This window comes from Pseudochaenichthys georgianus, chromosome 2 (genome assembly GCF_902827115.2).
Source record: "Pseudochaenichthys georgianus chromosome 2, fPseGeo1.2, whole genome shotgun sequence".
Classification (NCBI taxonomy): domain Eukaryota; kingdom Metazoa; phylum Chordata; class Actinopteri; order Perciformes; family Channichthyidae; genus Pseudochaenichthys; species Pseudochaenichthys georgianus.
Window position 1 is genome coordinate 7,014,071 of NC_047504.1, and position 19,466 is coordinate 7,033,536.

Genomic DNA, 19,466 nt, shown 5'->3' on the forward strand with positions numbered 1-19,466 from the left:
CGACCTACCTCACGGTGTGGGTGGACATCCTATTTCCTGCTCTCGCTTTAATTTGCTTCTTGTTAGATATTGAGTGTGTGTGAAGGTGAGGGAGGGAGGAGAGAAGTGGGAGAGCTGGGAGGTCAAACGGGAAAGATATGGAGCTAATATTCTTTCCCCTCTCCGTTTCTTTTAGAATTTGATTTGATCCCCGTCTGCTCTGAGGCTGATCCACGGGAACGCCGTTAGAAGGTCATATCTGCATACCACATACACACACAGAGAGAGAGCAGAAGCCAGACGTGGATTTAAAGACTGCTGAAGGTGGGCGGATTGGAATCCTACCTGCGTTTGGAAAACACATCATACATATTTGCATGAAACTCTATTCTTGACTTCAGATGTACAAAATAATCTCAGTTTATAATTATTTATTCCTTATGACATGCTCCTTTGTACTGTAGAAACTGGATTTTCAAGCAAAGATATACATGTACATTTCAGTGACATCTGCAATCATGACTCTAGCAGCAACCAGTTAGCTTAGCTTAGCTCAAAGACTGGAAACAGCTAGCAAGACTGTGTCCAATTCTTAGCAGGACAGTAAATAAGTTAAAGTATATCTTATACAATTTCTTTAAGTGTGTAATATCTGAATGTCTGTAGTATTTGTATAGTTGCCAACAATGAATTAATATGACTTTAAAGGCAAGCTAAATTGCATTTTTACATATTATTATATATAAATATTCAAATAAGTAGTGCTATTCTCCATACTAATTGTAATTGTGCTGAAAAATAATACATGTTGGCTTATTAGTGATTTATTATGTTTATTTAACATTGTTGGTATCAGCATGATACTCCTGCCGGATGTTTTATTCATGCAAAATCTGCCGTTTTGCTTTGAGATTTGTATTAGTTTCCTTCTGAAATTAATTAGAGGATCTGAAAAGCACGCAGTCCCACCCCGTCCACACACACACACACACACACACACACACACACACACACACACACACACACACACACACACACACACACACACACACACACACACACACACACACACACACACACACACACACACACACACACACACACACACACACACAGACAGACAGTACAAATACTAGTTTTCTCATCATTTGGGCTTTTGAAGACACATAAAAGGAGCTGCAGCATCGAGTGTAAATTGTTTTATTCTATTTTTCGGCGTCTGTGTTGGGGGCGTAATGGCGTTGGAGATGGGAGGGCGAGGCTTTTTGGGGGTGTGGGTGTGTCGTTGTTTGACAGAAGCCGTTCTGGTTTTGTCCCCAGGGTGAAACTCTGGTGGCGGGTGGCCTAATTCCCCAAAATAACTCATTGATGGGGAATCAAAGTGATCGTGTGGAGATTTGATTTGAGCTCTGAGCGACATTTACTCGCATCTCTGCCCGCTTTTTTGGGGTCTCATCTTACATGGAAATATTGAAGTTTCCCGCAATAGAACTCAGTATATCCTTCCCCAGTTATCCATTTAGTTTAAAGGGGCCCTATTATTCCTATTATCTGGGTTTTTTCTTCCCTGTACTGAGTGGTATAGGTTTTGTTGCATGTAAATGGTCTGCAAACGCTAAAATCCCGGTTAACCAATCACAACAGAGCTTACTAACACTTTCCTATTTCTTATGGTAGTCAGTACAAGTTGTAGCTGCAGGCAGTTATGGTAGTATACGTATGAGTTCTTTAGAGTCCCATCCTAGTATCAGTGGTGTAATTCTGCAGTAGTGTGCATACTTAAAGGGCACTTTTTTCAGTTTATTGAGTTTTAATGGAGAAAAGAAGAGTCATTCTGGGGAAACACCATGCTGCAAATCAACCTAAAACACACACACACACACACACACACACACACACTTCCTGGGGCCCACTTCCCTGTGTTGAAAACCATTTGCATGTCTCACATCAGTGAAATCTGGATTGACCGTTTGCGTACAGCGTGTTTCATTGACGCAGTTCTGTGGCGCCATAGTTCCCTCACACGTGACTAAACACACACACACACACACACACACACACACACACACACACACACACACACACACCTCGTACAGATATCAGTCAGTGTGACATTTATTATTCATTTTGTGACACATGTGCAGGTGACTCTTCTTCTGGCAATCCACTTACTGGCAGTTAAAGTGAGCGTATTGCTGTACTTTGGGTCAATATGATCTCCTATTCTCAAATACCTCCATTTCAGAAATGCATTTTCTAGAAACTAGAATATACTAACACCACAACTACTGCTACAACAAAGTAGACTATGAAACAACTTATGTGTACATTTTACACAAAATGTTCTACATCTGGACAAAATGTACATATAACAAATAGATATATATTAAATATATTTAATCAATTCATAGAGAAGATATTCACATTAAAACATAGTTCAAACTATTCTTTTAAATGATTCTAAAAATCAATTTTAAGACATTTTAAAGTCATGAAATCACTTTATCATATAGAAAATTTTAAAATCTCAAGACTATCAGTTTTGACAATATTTGAATGTGACGATTAAAATAGGGAGAAATTGTGCAGCATTCATTTAGTTTGAGAACATAAAGTGTGCAAACTGCTGTGTCTCTGTGGGTGTTGAACCTGCCTGTGTTTGGTATTCCGTGCAGAAAGCCTCCCACGCCCCGTGTGTCCGCCCACGCGCGGATTTGCGTCACGCAGGGAGCAGCGTGGGCGAGAGAGATAGAGCGAGAGAGAGAGAGAGGAATATCCCACTGTATTCTGCTGCCTGCGTCAAGCTGCGTGCAGTTAGAACGCAACTGACAGGAAGTGCTAACAAAATAAAAGCATGTGAAATATGACTTTGCATTAACAACACATCTGGTTTTTTTTCAACAGTAGTGGAAGAAGTATTTAGATTATGTGCTCAAGGAAAAGTCTTAATGCCAAAAAATACGGAAGTACTATTAACATGTCTGTATGAAAAAAAGATATCCAAAAATATCAATAATCAGAAATACTTTATTCGTCCCCGGAAAATCCCATTATACAGTATTTATTCTACTCCAGGTACATTTAACACTGTTACAGTAACTAATAAGTACAACAATAAAGAAATAGACTGCCATATAAAACTAAATGGAAAACACATTAATAAAATAAAATAAAGACGAATCCATGGTTCATTTTGCATAATGGCTGCTATAAATATACATATTTAAAACAAATTCAGGGATCTGTTACAGGTTTAAAAATAGAGGTCTATGTTTTGTATTTGAGTATATTTAGTATATTAAACCTTTTTTCAAGGGCATAATCTCATGCATATAGCTGTTGGTCCAGTGCTTTTATTTTGTTAAGACAGCCGGAAGTGCTTGTTTGTGTGTGACTACGTCTGTTTTGACGGTGGTGAATAGTGCAGGGGAGTGGAGAGACGCTGGGAGAGGACTCAAACACTCACTCACACACACTCACATTCACACACACATACACGTACACACTCAACACACACTGGGAGGAAAAAGACGCACCGAAAGACGCACGAAGGTCAGAGGATTTTTTTTAAACTGATATTCTGCGCTTTTTTTCTCCTCTCTCTCTACAGGAGAAATAAAAAGTTTCCAGAGAGAGAGCAAGAGGAGAGCAGTGTCGCTCCGTTTGAGCACGCATAGACAAGCATGCGCGTCTTCTTTGGTCTTGGAAATAATTTTTGATTTCTTCCTTTTTTTTAGATTTGTTCGGCTTTGCTGTCCTGGGAGATCCCTTCTGTGCGGGCTTTCTTTTTTATATATTTTTGGACAAATTCACACCCCAGGCTCTGTGTTGGTAAACAGTGAAGAAGAAAAAGGAGAAAGAGCAGAAGAAGAAGAAGAACTGGACCAGGGCGGACCAAAAGGGGCCAGACACTCACCAGGTAGGCACAATTAGTCCTAAATCCTGCATGTTACCTGCACATAGTGATGCTTTTATCCTTATGTCTGTCATAATTCTGCAAATTAGCACCAAACAACCCTTTATTATAGTGCAGGAAAAGCTTTCAAGTATCATAAGATGTCTATAAAACTCTACTATAACGAGATATAACTGCATTACTGATCATTTGCTGTAAGTCTCTATTGCCAAATGTGGTTTTAATCTCACACGTACTAAAGGAAATGATGAATATATGACAAGACATGAACAAAGCACAATTATTTTTGTCATCAAAAACCGGAGTTTTAACAGCTTGTGTGTCATTGTCAACTGGGATGTTATTTTTAGCCGCTCTAGAGACATATTTAACACTCAGAAATGGTGTTAAATATGATAAAAAATATGCGTTTAAAGACCAAGAGACACACATGTATAAACAAATTTCCCGCGTTCCTAATGATGACTAAATCACCATCAATCATTGCTCCAGAGAAAAATTGGGACATTGCTCATGAATCATAAAAAAAATCAACATATTCCTCACTTAAGTTAACCCGCTGCTGCTTGGAATTTCACCTGGAAAACTACACATCAGCCTGTGTGTGTGTGTGTGTGTGTGTGTGTGTGTGTGTGTGTGTGTGTGTGTGTGTGTGTGTGTGTGTGTGTGTGTGTGTGTGTGTGTGTGTGTGTGTGTGTGTGTGTGTGTGTGTGTGTGTGTGTGTGTGTGTGTGTGTGTGTGTGTGTGTGTGTGTGTGTGTGTGTGTGTGTGTGTGTGTGTGTGTGTGTGTCGGCACACGCCTCAGTTCTCCAGGTGAAAAGCCAAACTCGCTAAACTCGCTTTTGTGTAGCAGGACTTCAATTAGTGCCTGCCATTCACAGCCTACCATAACTCGCATCATACACACGAATGCACACGCACACACACATGCACACGCACACACACACACACACACACACACACACACACACACACACACACACACACACACACACACACACACACACACACACACACACACACACACACACACACACACACACACAGGAGTTCACACTGCAGCTAAATATAGGCATTCAATTCACACATTGGCGCTTTATTGTGGAAAGACCAGAAGAGAGAACCAGCAGACAACCTCTGTTTGCTGCAGTGTTGCATTGTTTTTAAGAAAGCTTTTCCATGTGAATGCAATAAAGGTATTTATTTTGATAGCTGGATTTAGGATCAAGTTCTCGATATACATTTAAATCTGCTTATATTTAATGTTTCTGCAGATATAACTTACATTTGACCAAATATGATTGATTCTTTACGTTATCTGGCCCTCAATTTCATCTTTCGTCTCTTAATTTGAGTTAAATAAGCTTTAATAAATGACCTTTTTGTCATAAATCATGAGATAAGATGCACATTTTCCAATTGTTTCAGCTTGAGTCGGTTTTCCCATCAATGCTGCGCGCAATGAACTTCCTTCCACTTGCATGACATTATTTTCCCACAGTGATTTAGGTCTTATCATTTTCTTACACAGCACTCACTGGTTTTTGTCAACCAGGTTATTACAGACATTAATTCCGCAGGTTGATCCACTGTATTCTACGTATGTGCCTCTAGCCCTCTCCTGTGACATGTCTCCATGCTTTAATGTTCAAAAAGCTCTTTATTTTTCTCATACTGCCTGTGCTGCAGCACCTTTTCACCCTCTGTCTGAAACCAGAGCCCAGTCTGCTCTGATTGGTTAGCTGGCCGGCTCTGTTCAACCACTTAGGCTAAGGTGCGGGACATCTCTATCACGTACAATGTGTTGGAGCGCAAGCCAATAGTTCACATGCACATAAACCTATAACACAGTGCAGGCAAGCCCCAAAAAGCAGAATAGGGTGTCTTCAAGCTGTAGAGCTAAAACGTGTCAGTGTACATTATTTAGAGTTGAACAACAGGCTAGAAAAGCCTAATGGGAGGTGTTGTTTTGTGAACGCTAACAAAGGAATCATTGTTTACACTCTAAGTGATACTCATTTAGATGCTTCAATTATGGATCTTGGGAACACATTTCACTTTTTTTTTTTTAGAAAGAAAGATGAGAGACTTAGATCCGTAAAACATGTCCGCTTTGTAAAGATTTTTGCAAAAGCTTTATTAGCAACAGCAATGTGTGTTTGTAGATGAAATAAAAGTCTTCTTTTAGTCCTCTGAGTTGTCTGGAGTAAAGGCCTGCCTGGCTCTCTGCGCCTATTCTGGGCGAGGCAGCCCTCCACCTACACATCCTGCAGGGGTGGAGAGAGGCATGTGGTCCTCGGACTGCCACTCCTCTGTTAGCTCGGCCTCCGCACAGCCTCACATGCACATAGGAAGAGTGGAAAACAAGCCTCCACTTCTTGCCTCTCCTCAAATTTAAGGTGGCAAGCGATAAGTCTTTGGCACAGAGTGTTTCTTTGCTTTGTTCGGGTGCAGCAGAGTGAATGACAGCGAGGATAAATACTCATCTGGCAGCAGAGAAAAAGTTTATTCACAGGGTGCTGCATATGTGGAGCGAAAACAGGAGATAAAAGATGTTTTCAAGCCCAATATTGGCATAAAGTGCTGAGAAAAAATTCAAAATGATCCGAGTAAAAAGCAGCTTTCTCGTCTTTAACCCCGTGCACCTGCAGAGAGTCGCTTTATCCCACACATTACATCTAAAAATGTAAAGCACTCTGTAAAGATCAAATGCAACCTTTACCTACACCTGCTGAGGCCTGATAAACTGCAACCAGGCCCCTGCCAGGAAGATATGCACAGTCCAAGTATAAATCATGTAACTCATGCAAATGTGGCTCTATGTCTGTGATGGAGGCACAGGATCAGGTGAGAGAGGAGAACATGTGAGAGAGAGGAACATGTGAGAGAGGGGAACATGTGAGAGAGGAGAACATGTGAGAGAGAGCAGAACATGTGAGAGAGGGGAACATGTGAGAGAGGAGAACATGTGAGAGAGGGGAACATGTGAGAGAGAGGAGAACATGTGAGAGAGGGGAACATGTGAGAGAGGAGAACATGTGAGAGAGGGGAACATGTGAGAGAGGAGAACATGTTGTGAGAGAGGAGAACATGTGAGAGAGAGGAGAACATGTGAGAGAGAGGAGAACATGTGAGAGAGGGGAACATGTGAGAGAGGAGAACATGTGAGAGAGAGGGGAACATGTGAGAGAGAGGAGAACATGTGAGAGAGGGGAACATGTGAGAGAGGAGAACATGTGAGAGAGAGGAGAACATGTGAGAGAGGGGAACATGTGAGAGAGGAGAACATGTGAGAGAGAGGAGAACATGTGAGAGAGGGGAACATGTGAGAGAGGAGAACATGTGAGAGAGAGGAGAACATGTGAGAGAGAGAGAGGGGAACATGTGAGAGAGAGGAGAACATGTGAGAGAGGAGAACATGTGAGAGAGGGGAACATGTGAGAGAGGAGACCATGTGAGAGAGAGAGGAGAACATGTGAGAGAGAGGAGAACATGTGAGAGAGAGGAGAACATGTGAGAGAGAGGAGAACATGTGAGAGAGAGGAGAACATGTGAGAGAGGAGGAACATGTGAGAGAGGGGAACATGTGAGAGAGGGGAACATGTGAGAGAGGGGGAACATGTAGAGAGAGAGGGGGAACATGTGAGAGAGGAGAACATGTGAGAGAGGGGAACATGTGATAGAGGAGAACATGTGAGAGAGGAGAACATGTGAGAGAGAGGAGAACATGTGAGAGAGGAGAACATGTGAGAGAGAGGAGAACATGTGAGAGAGAGGAGAACATGTTGAGAGAGAGGAGAACATGTGAGAGAGAGGAGAACATGTGAGAGAGGAGAACATGTGAGAGAGGAGAACATGTGAGAGAGGAGAACATGTGAGAGAGAGGAGAACATGTGACAGAGAGGAGAACAGAACATGTGAGAGAGAGGAGAACATGTGAGAGAGGAGAACATGTGAGAGAGGAGAACATGTGAGAGAGAGGAGATCATGTGAGAGAGGAGAACATGTTGTGTGAGAGGAGAACATGTGAGAGAGGAGAACATGTGAGAGAGGGGAACATGTTGTGAGAGAGGAGAACATGTGAGAGAGGAGAACATGTGAGAGAGAGGAGAACATGTGAGAGAGGAGAACATGTGAGAGAGAGGAGAACATGTGAGAGAGGAGATCATGTGAGAGAGGGGAACATGTGTGAAAGAGGGGAACATGTGTGAGAGGAGAACATGTGAGAGAGGGGAACATGTGAGAGAGGGGAACATGTGAGAGAGGAGAACATGTGTGAGAGGAGAACATGTGAGAGAGGGGAACATGTGAGAGAGGGGAGAACATGTGTGAGAGGAGAACATGTGAGAGAGGGGAACATGTGAGAGAGAGGAGAACATGTGTGAGAGGAGAACATGTGAGAGAGAGGAGAACATGTGTGAGAGGAGAACATGTGAGAGAGGGGAACATGTGAGAGAGAGGAGAACATGTGAGAGAGAGGAGAACATGTGAGAGAGGAGAACATGTGAGAGAGGATAACATGTGTGAGAGGAGAACATGTGAGAGAGAGGAGAACATGTGTGAGAGGGGAGAACATGTGAGAGAGAGGAACATGTGAGAGAGAGGAGATCATGTGAGAGAGGGGAACATGTGAGAGAGGAGAACATGTGTGAGAGGAGAACATGTGTGAGAGGAGAACATGTGAGAGAGGGGAACATGTGAGAGAGGGGAACATGTGAGAGGAGAACATGTGAGAGAGGAGAACATGTGTGAGAGGGGAACATGTGTGAGAGGAGAACATGTTGAGAGAGAGGAGAACATGTGAGAGAGAGGATAACATGTGTGAGAGGAGAACATGTGAGAGAGAGGAGAACATGTGTGAGAGGGGAACATGTGAGAGAGGAGAACATGTGTGAGAGGAGAACATGTTGAGAGAGAGGAGAACATGTGTGAGAGGGGAACATGTGTGAGAGGAGAACATGTTGAGAGAGAGGAGAACATGTGAGAGAGAGGAGAACATGTTGAGAGAGAGGAGAACATGTGAGAGAGAGGAGAACATGTGAGAGAGGAGAACATGTGAGAGAGAGGAGAACATGTTGAGAGAGAGGAGAACATGTGAGAGAGGAGATCATGTGAGAGAGGGGAACATGTGTGAGAGAGGGGAACATGTGTGAGAGGAGAACATGTGAGAGAGGGGAACATGTGAGAGAGGGGAACATGTGAGAGAGGAGAACATGTGTGAGAGAGGAGAACATGTGAGAGAGGAGATCATGTGAGAGAGGGGAACAGGTGTGAGAGAGGGGAACATGTGTGAGAGGAGAACATGTGAGAGAGTGAGAGAGGGGAACATGTGAGAGAGGGGAACATGTGAGAGAGGAGAACATGTGTGAGAGAGGAGAACATGTGAGAGAGGGGAACATGTGAGAGAGAGGAGAACATGTGTGAGAGGAGAACATGTTGAGAGAGAGGAGAACATGTGAGAGAGAGGAGAACATGTGAGAGAGGAGAACATGTGAGAGAGGAGAACATGTGAGAGAGAGGAGAACATGTGACAGAGAGGAGAACAGAACATGTGAGAGAGAGGAGAACATGTGAGAGAGGAGAACAGAACATGTGAGAGAGAGGAGAACATGTGAGAGAGGAGAACATGTGAGAGAGAGGAGATCATGTGAGAGAGGAGATCATGTTGTGAGAGAGGAGAACATGTTGTGTGAGAGGAGAACATGTGAGAGAGGAGAACATGTGAGAGAGAGGAGATCATGTGAGAGAGGAGAACATGTTGTGAGAGAGGAGAACATGTGAGAGAGGAGAACATGTGAGAGAGAGGAGAACATGTGAGAGAGGAGAACATGTGAGAGAGAGGAGAACATGTGAGAGAGGAGATCATGTGAGAGAGGGGAACATGTGTGAGAGAGGGGAACATGTGTGAGAGGAGAACATGTGAGAGAGGGGAACATGTGAGAGAGGGGAACATGTGAGAGAGGAGAACATGTGTGAGAGGAGAACATGTGAGAGAGGGGAACATGTGAGAGAGGGGAACATGTGAGAGAGAGGAGAACATGTGTGAGAGGAGAACATGTGAGAGAGGGGAACATGTGAGAGAGAGGAGAACATGTGAGAGAGAGGAGAACATGTGAGAGAGGAGAACATGTGAGAGAGGATAACATGTGTGAGAGGAGAACATGTGAGAGAGAGTAGAACATGTGTGAGAGGGGAGAACATGTGAGAGAGAGGAACATGTGAGAGAGAGGAGATCATGTGAGAGAGGAGATCATGTGAGAGAGGGGAACATGTGAGAGAGGAGAACATGTGTGAGAGGAGAACATGTGTGAGAGGAGAACATGTGAGAGAGGGGAACATGTGAGAGAGGGGAACATGTGAGAGGAGAACATGTGAGAGAGAGGAGAACATGTGTGAGAGGGGAACATGTGTGAGAGGAGAACATGTTGAGAGAGAGGAGAACATGTGAGAGAGAGGATAACATGTGTGAGAGGGGAACATGTGAGAGAGGAGAACATGTGTGAGAGGAGAACATGTTGAGAGAGAGGAGAACATGTGTGAGAGGGGAACATGTGTGAGAGGAGAACATGTTGAGAGAGAGGAGAACATGTGAGCGAGAGGAGAACATGTTGAGAGAGAGGAGAACATGTGAGAGAGAGGAGAACATGTGAGAGAGGAGAACATGTGAGAGAGAGGAGAACATGTTGAGAGAGAGGAGAACATGTGAGAGAGGAGATCATGTGAGAGAGGGGAACATGTGTGAGAGAGGGGAACATGTGTGAGAGGAGAACATGTGAGAGAGGGGAACATGTGAGAGAGGGGAACATGTGAGAGAGGAGAACATGTGTGAGAGAGGAGAACATGTGAGAGAGGAGATCATGTGAGAGAGGGGAACAGGTGTGAGAGAGGGGAACATGTGTGAGAGGAGAACATGTGAGAGAGTGAGAGAGGGGAACATGTGAGAGAGGGGAACATGTGAGAGAGGAGAACATGTGTGAGAGAGGAGAACATGTGAGAGAGGGGAACATGTGAGAGAGGGGAACATGTGAGAGAGAGGAGAACATGTGTGAGAGGAGAACATGTGAGAGAGGGGAACATGTGAGAGAGGAGAACATTTGTGAGAGGAGAACATGTGAGAGAGGAGAACATGAGAGAGAGGAGAACATGTGAGAGAGGAGAACATGTGAGAGAGGATAACATGTGAGAGAGGAGAACATGTGAGAGAGGATAACATGTGTGAGAGGAGAACATGTGAGAGAGAGGAGAACATGTGTGAGAGAGGAACATGTGAGAGAGAGGAGAACATGTGAGAGAGGAGAACATGTGTGAGAGGAGAACATGTGTGAGAGGAGAACATGTTGAGAGAGAGGAGAACATGTTGAGAGAGAGGAGAACATGTGAGAGAGAGGAGAACATGTGAGAGAGGGGAACATGTGAGAGAGGAGAACATGTGTGAGAGGAGAACATGTGTGAGAGGAGAACATGTTGAGAGAGAGGAGAACATGTTGAGAGAGAGGATAACATGTGAGAGAGAGGAGAACATGTGTGAGAGGGGAACATGTGAGAGAGGAGAACATGTGTGAGAGGGGAACATGTGTGAGAGGAGAACATGTGAGAGAGAGGAGAACATGTGAGAGAGGAGAACATGTGAGAGAGAGGAGAACATGTGTGAGAGAGGAGAACATGTGAGAGAGGAGAACATGTGAGAGAGAGGAGAACATGTGAGAGAGAGGAGAACATGTGAGAGAGAGGAGAACATGTGAGAGAGGAGAACATGTGAGAGAGAGGAGAACATGTTGAGAGAGAGGAGAACATGTGAGAGAGAGGAGAACATGTGAGAGAGGAGAACATGTGAGAGAGAGGAGAACATGTGAGAGAGGAGAACATGTGTGAGAGGAGACCATGTGAGAGAGGGGAACATGTGAGAGAGGGGAACATGTGAGAGAGGGGAACATGTGAGAGGAGAACATGTGAGAGAGAGGAGAACATGTGTGAGAGGAGAACATGTGAGAGAGAGGAGAACATGTGTGAGAGGGGAACATGTGAGAGAGGGGAACATGTGAGAGGAGAACATGTGAGAGAGAGGAGAACATGTGTGAGAGGAGAACATGTGAGAGAGAGGAGAACATGTGTGAGAGGGGAACATGTGTGAGAGGAGAACATGTTGAGAGAGAGGAGAACATGTGAGAGAGAGGAGAACATGTTGAGAGAGAGGAGAACATGTGAGAGAGAGGAGAACATGTGTGAGAGGAGAACATGTGTGAGAGAGGAGAACATGTGTGAGAGGGGAACATGTGTGAGAGGAGAACATGTTGAGAGAGAGGAGAACATGTTGAGAGAGAGAACATGTGAGAGAGAGGAGAACATGTTGAGAGAGAGGAGAACATGTGAGAGAGAGGAGAACATGTGAGAGAGGAGAACATGTGAGAGAGAGGAGAACATGTTGAGAGAGAGGAGAACATGTGTGAGAGAGGAGAACATGTGAGAGAGGAGAACATGTTGAGAGAGAGGAGAACATGTGAGAGAGAGGAGAACATGTGAGAGAGGAGAACATGTGAGAGAGGAGAACATGTGAGAGAGAGGAGAACATGTGAGAGAGAGGAGAACATGTGAGAGAGAGGAGAACATGTGTGAGAGGAGAACATGTGAGAGAGAGAGGAGAACATGTGAGAGAGAGGAGAACATGTGAGAGAGAGGAGAACATGTGAGAGAGAGGAGAACATGTGAGAGAGAGGAGAACATGTGAGAGAGATATGTATAACGTGTATTAAAAAAAGAAAATGATGATTCAATAACAATGTGCCCCCCCCCCCCCCTTCAGGTATGGCGGCCGTGTTGCCGAGGACCCTGGGCGAGCTGCAGCTGTACCGCATCCTGCAGCGGGCCAACCTGCTCTACTACTACGAGGCCTTCATCCAGCAGGGAGGCGACGACGTGCAGCAGCTGTGCGAGGCGGCGGAGGAGGAGTTCCTGGAGATCATGGCGCTGGTGGGCATGGCCAGCAAGCCGCTGCACGTGCGCCGCCTGCAGAAGGCGCTGCGGGACTGGGTCACCAACCCGGCCATCTTCAACCAGCCGCTCAGCTCGCTGCCTGTCTGCAGCATCCCCGTCTACAAGCTGCCCGAGGGCTCGCCCACTCTGCAGGACCGCGCCGCCAGCGTCAAGATGCCCAAAGCTGTCGCCGCCGCCTGCTCCGACCCCGGGAAGCTGGACGTGGCGCGGGACAAAGTGTCTGCCGGGTCCCCCCTGCAGGGCGGCAGCGAGGCCCGCTTCTGGTCGGGCCACAGCAACGACAGCGAGCACAGCCTGTCGCCCTCTGACCTCGGGTCGCCGTCCTCCCCCAGGGACGCCTTGGAGGCTCTGGACGCCGCCGCCGTGCAGTCCGTCCTGGAGTGTGTGGACAGGATGGCCCCGGGACTCCCCAAGGCAGACTTAGCCGAGGTGAAGGAGCAGCTGAAGAACAACAAGAAGATGGCTAAGATGATTGGACACATCTTCGAGTTGAGCGACGACGAGCCGCGCAGGGAGGAGGAGATTCGGAAATACAGCGCCATCTACGGGCGCTTCGACTCCAAGAGGAGGGACGGGAAACACCTGACGCTGCATGAGGTTAGCCACTCAAAGATGCTTTTAAAAAGAAGGATTCTGCTGAGAGATCGTCGAGGTTTAACTGTTTGAACCGTCCACAGCTGACGGTGAACGAGGCGGCGGCGCAGCTCTGCATGCGGGACATGGCTCTGCTCACGCGGCGGGACGAGCTCTTCGGACTCGCACGGCAGATCTCCAGAGAGGTCACCTACAAATACACATACCGCACCAGCAAGTGAGCAACGCTTACATTATGATACCGTGCTTAACTTCTTAAATAATGCACGGTTAGATGTCAAAGAGGTGATTTGACCAGAGTAAGATTTAGCTTCCTGCTTTTGGATAAACTTGCTTTAGCATGAAGTCCTAAAGTGTGTCCTGTTATCTGTGCAGGTCTCGCTGTGGAGACAGAGACGAGCCGTCCCCTAAAAGGATTAAAACAGAGGTAAGGTCAATGAAATGAAATAAAAGTCTGTGTGTGTGTTGGATAGCAGGGTTGGTGTTCCTGTCTCTGGAGGGGATGCAGGGAGTTGAGCCTTTAGACCATTGACTTGCACACAAACCTATATAACCCTACCGGAAAGGGAAAACCCTAAAAGACACAACGTTACGTGTGTGTGTGTTTGTGCAGCTTTCCGAAACAAAGCCACCTTACAGCGCTCCTCTCCTGACACACTTGGCTCTGAGACTTTTCTTTAAACTCTGAATGGCTCCTCTTTCTCTTTGCGAAGCGCTGATTTAAAACATGTGGAGGCTGTGAACTCTGCAGGGACTCTAAACAAGACGAAGAGCCGACACCTGCTCACAGGAAAAATACTCCGAGCTCCCAAAAGAGGGACGTGTGCCAAAACTCTCAGATCATCTAAAAAGAAAACCACTTTATTGTTTTATCAAAGAATTCACTCATTTAGTTAGAACACGTTAGAACAAGCTTTAAAAAAGAAAGCATGTCATTTGTGTTTAAATGTAAACATGAAGCTTGTCCTCACATCAGTTAAACTCACAGAAACTTCAATTTAGCAATCACCCTCAAATCTGACCTATAATCTGCTTCTCTCCTCTTCCTGTTAAATTCTGAAAAATAATAATGATCCGGGATTTCTTCTGTCTCTTCCTCGCCTTCAGGAGAACTTCTTTGACATCCAGGAGGCGCTGCAGGCGATCCACATGCGGCAGGAGATGCTGAGGGAGCAGCTGGCCTGCGCCAAGTCCAAAGGAGAGGAAACCGTCGGACGAAATCTGCAGGTAAGAACAAATAAACTGAGAATACTGAAAATCTGACAACAATGAAACTATTTGATGCCACGTGCCGTTTGAAAAGGACTCCCAGCAACACATGGCGACAGATCTCCCTGTGAGCAGATGTTAGTGGCAGCAGGATCCAGTTTGATCCCAGTATTGTTTCCTCATTGGTTTTCCAGGGCCCCTGCTTCTGTGGCTTGTTCCTAATTAGAGAGTGTGGGAGGGGAACTCATTACCAAGACAACATGTTCATGTGACCTTCACTTCTTGATATGGGAAACATGCTGTATGTCTCCTGTTGGCACCTGCTGCTGCTACTCATGTCGATGTTAAAGGGGCCCTTTGGGGTTTCTTTCCCTGTATATAGGTGTTGGTTTTAGTGCATATGAATGGTCTCCAAAGGCTCCACAGTGTTCCCTCCAGAGCGAGTTCCTCCCCCCCCCCCTGGCCCGTATTGTTTTATTTCTTCTGCAGTAGTTTCTGACTGGCTAACAAGCTGAAATAGAATAAGAGAAGTTTAAAATAACTGCGTGAACCAGACACATAAACTTTAAATATGATGTGTGTTTCCTCCAGATGCAGCTGGAGCGTCTGCTGGCGCGGCAGATGGAGATCCTGCAGGACGCGGCGGTGCAGGAGCGTCTGCAGGCTCTGGACTGGAGGATCCCCCCCGCCGCCTTAAAGTACCTCAACGGCGCTCACCACACCAACGGAGCCGCCGCCGACGCCAGCAGAGACAACCAAGGTACGAGAGGGAAAACTCCTTTGAATCACGAGACATTTTAGTGCATCTGAAGACGGAAAAATCATCGCACAGAAACAAATTGTAATGTCAGAAATGTCTGAAAGTCTTAATCATAAAGTCCCCCTTGTTTGTTATGCCCCACCGCTCCAATCAGGAAACCCCCCCCCCCCGCTGTGGGTGCCTGAATCATAAAGTGACTTCATGTTACTTTGATTTAAAGAGTGTGTCATGTCCGTAAAGCCACGGGATGTGTGTGTGTGTGGATTAAAAAACAACACCTATGGGTGCTGGCTGTCACTCTCTGTCTGAAACACAAGGAGAAGCGAGGCATCATTATTCAGGATGTGATTCTCCTGCGGGCCTCGTCTCATTTTCATCCCTCTCCTCCCTCACACACTCCTGACAGCTCATTATATCGCTGTTCCCACAAATCCCACAATGCACCTGTAATTATCACGCCCACGCCTGTTTACCTCCAGCCAGTTGCCTGGAGGGGGGCGTCTTTCTCTCTCTCCGACTCTGTCTCTTTCTCCTCCCCCTCTTCTTCTCGCTCCTTCCTCCTCCCCTGTCATTTCTTCTTCTTCTTCTTCTTCTTCTTCTTCTTCTTCTTCTTCTTCTTCTTCTTCTTCTTCTTCTTCTTCTTCTTCTTCTTCTTCTTCTTCTTCTTCTTCTTCTTCTTCTTCTTCTCTGTCCTCTGCGTGTCCCTACCTCCTTCGTTGTCCCCTGTTTTTCTTAAATGTCATCCCGTAATCTCTTGTATATTTGTCCTCCCCCCCCCTGCCTGAAACGCTGCATTGGACTCCTTTGTTTACTTCCTTGACATAGTGACATCCCTATGGAGCACATTTCTATCATCTCGCGCTCCAACATACATGATAGGCTAATGGGCGTGTCTTCTCTAAGAGGTTGACCAATAACAACAGCTAAGGATAAGACTCTTATCTGTGAAACGAGTGTGCATGAAAACACAATACAAATCTGTAAAATGCTGAAAATACACAACACACTTCGTCCCCACACGTGCTGTAAAACAAAGCTGATGGAGAAGAAATAACCCTGCTTGTCTCGTGTGTTTCTGTCTCAGACGAACGACCAATCAACCTGCGCGTGGTCAGTCAGAACATGCAGGAAGGAGACCTCCCATTGGGCAAGCAGCTAGCCAATGAGCTGAAGCGCCATCACAACCACAACCACAGCAACACAGATGACAGCAAAACACCAGCAACAGGTGAGTGACGCCAGGGGAAACACAACAGTAAACCCTACAGGCTTTTAGACTGATGAATAAATCAAAAATGCAATGCGAGTCATTCCTTTTTGTCTCCCTCTTCAGAAAACGGGACGTCGCAGCGAGCGTGCAGCAACGCGGAGAAGAAAACCATCAAGTCGGAGCCGGAAGACTCCACATAGTGCCTCCCGCCTCGCCCCCCCACCACCCCACTCACACCTGACAGTATGCAGTTATTACCCATCAATAGATACTAAGCAAGCACAGCCACAGTAGAGCCTTAACAACCAATGTTGCCTCATGAAAAGCATTTATTTTTCTTTATTTTGTAATTTTGTTTTGTTCAAAGAGAGTTTTGTCTGTTATTATACACGTAATTTAAGAGTGATCTGTGTGTATACCTCGGCCTGGTGTTTTTTTATATATTTGTTGCTTTCTTACAGGGGCTGAGTCTGACCCCAAACGTAGATTCAGAGGTGAGAATAAAGCAGAAATGTTGTTCTGTTCAGCGTCTTGGGAAGACTTCATATGACTACCATGTAGCCAACGTCGTAAAGCCTTCAAACTGACTTGCACCTTCAAAATGAAGGTGCACATGCTGCCAATATTCACTTGTATTCCTAAATATTTCAAGTATCTGCGGTTTTTTCCTCAGATGTTTGTTGCTAATAGTACTGTGGAGATGCAAGACTGAAATATCTTGATAACATTTGATAGACTGGCACAAATTGTTACTTAATTTTGTGATTTTCAATAGTTAGCATCCCAATTAACACTTTACGAGTCATTTCTATTTATTCTACAGATGTTGCAAGAAATATCCAAAGATTTAGCAGCATCTGAAATGATTTCCCTGAGTCACCCTCCGTCCTCTGAGCCTCTTTCTCCCAAATCTAACTTATTCATTTGTATTTGTACTGTAGAAGTTACAAAGTACTGTATAGGGAGATTGAGTTCAGATTCAGCCCCTTTAGCAGGTTTGTCTTTTTGTCGTTCACTTCAAACGGGAGCAGGGGACAGGTGGGATTTTAATCCTCCCCCCCCTCCTCTTCTGTGTATATTTCTGGAAGGTAATTTAAGAGCAAGATGTATAGGAGCTGTTGTGGAGAAACAGCAGGGGACCTCTGCCATCCGCCTGGGTAGGATGGCATGCCGGAGGCCGAGCTAATTGCTTCATTTCACTTTGTAATTTACAAAATCACTGCTGTAGAAGGGAAACCACACATCTGCAAACAGATTATTTCAGAAATAGACATGCCTGCGGGTTTTAGAAACGATATTAGGTCGTAAAATCCAACTTGTGTGTCAAATATTAAGATTGCAGGTATGTGGTTTTTGCAATAACAGCAGAAAAAAAGCAAGTCAATTGCTGCCCGGGTCTGTAAATAGTAACAAATAGTGCTAGCCTAATCTCTTCACCAGTTCGTAACTTTGTTGTAGATTTTCGGTGTCAATACAAGTGTTTATGTATAAGCAAAATCAAGAAAAACTTTAAGTGTCCATTGAGGAAAAAATAGTGTCTGGTATATAAAAACACTTACATGATGATGATGTTGGTTAGCCTTAGCTCTTAACAGTGTTTATCCACCTGTGATGGCCATCAGTGCTTATTTCAGAGTTTTTGCCGTTTAAAGGAAAACAAATGAGTGTTTCTATGTGTTCATCACGCCGTGTAAATACGTCTCTTCTCCTCTGACCCCCTGCAGATAGATTAGTCCCACTCTGGCAGACCAATGCAATATTTTTGTGAGTAATAAGTCTATAATGTGGATCCATCTCTTTGTCATGTGCTCCGTAACTGTACGTCTGTCACAAATTACATGTGGCGGTGTTTAAAGACATCTTCATGGTGGTTGTTTTGTTCCAAGCAGCCACTATGACGAGGATTTTAAAGCTAAGCTAGCTGGTGGATTCTGGGGGAAATCGTATCGGCCTCGTTAGCGTGCGATGTCTCCGAGAATAGCCCTGCCGTGTCACTGATCCCCTCCTCACTGTTTATTGTAAAGTGATAGATTAGGCTTCACCTAGTTATGCACCTGTTTTTTAAACACTAATATATTTTATTTGTTATACAGCACATAAACATTAAACTTTATTTTTTTGAACTCTATTGTGAGGTGCTTTCTGTGATCTATCGAGGATGTAACAAAATGCCTTTCCTCCTTATTCTTCTTCTTCTCCTTTAAGTCGGACCAGCTTCCTTTTAAAGGAGTTTATCTGTCTCCTGTTTGTGTTGTTCTTCTTCTTCTTGTGTTTTTTCTGATGTTGCATTGAGATGAATCCCTGCACAGGCCCATTTGCATCAGCGTCACATCGACACATTGTGAAACTGGCTGATGACTCACTCTGACGCAGGTCCTTTTTTCACATACTTCCCATCATCCTCCCTCCTTCTCACTCACACTCACACTCACACACACACACACACACACACACACACACACACACACACACACACACACACACACACACACACACACACACACACACACACACACACACACACACACACGTATACACACATCCCCCCTCTCCTCCTCCTCCAAGTCACTGATGATGATGTGTTGCCCTGGTAACGCCTGGATGTGGGCGGCTCCACGGGGGTGGGCGGTGGGACGCCAGCCGCTAAAGCAGTGTGGGAGGGATCTGCACCCTCGCTCTGAACAAGGAGCAGGAAGTTGATTTTTTTTTTTTTGAGAAGGTGTGGGAGTCGCTGAATTATCGCCTCTCTCCTCCCTGCAGCTTCGTCAGGGATCGCCTTGTTTGTTTCCCTCCTTTGTTCTGTTCAC

General features: G+C 45.2%; 1 protein-coding gene across 2 annotated transcripts; it reads left to right on the forward strand.

Annotated features, from left to right (window-relative positions):
• Positions 1-245: 245 nt before the first annotated feature.
• On the forward strand, positions 246-18,787 carry LOC117456497 (NGFI-A-binding protein 1-like). 2 transcript variants are annotated; one of them, XM_034096420.1, is made up of 9 exons: positions 246-303; positions 3,717-3,898; positions 12,696-13,483; positions 13,564-13,697; positions 13,856-13,907; positions 14,588-14,707; positions 15,281-15,449; positions 16,534-16,677; positions 16,783-18,787. In XM_034096420.1, exons 3-9 carry the CDS (start codon positions 12,698-12,700, stop codon positions 16,857-16,859), a joined length of 1,482 nt encoding a protein of 493 aa, XP_033952311.1. In that variant the 5' UTR covers positions 246-303; positions 3,717-3,898; positions 12,696-12,697; the 3' UTR covers positions 16,860-18,787. The 2 variants fall into 2 exon arrangements, with proteins under 2 accessions (XP_033952311.1, XP_033952303.1); XM_034096412.1 differs by lacking the exon at positions 246-303 and adding an exon at positions 3,431-3,531.
• The last annotated feature ends 679 nt before the right edge of the window (positions 18,788-19,466 follow it).

Bases quoted from the DNA above. Each gene is read 5' to 3' on its own strand.
- LOC117456497 (XM_034096420.1), top strand. From the start codon at position 12,698: ATGGCGGCCGTGTTGCCGAGGACCCTGGGCGAGCTGCAGCTGTACCGC. The intron at 14,708-15,280 runs GTAAGAACAAAT...TGTTTCCTCCAG, and splicing joins CCGTCGGACGAAATCTGCAG to ATGCAGCTGGAGCGTCTGCT. The intron at 15,450-16,533 runs GTACGAGAGGGA...TTTCTGTCTCAG, and splicing joins CGCCAGCAGAGACAACCAAG to ACGAACGACCAATCAACCTG.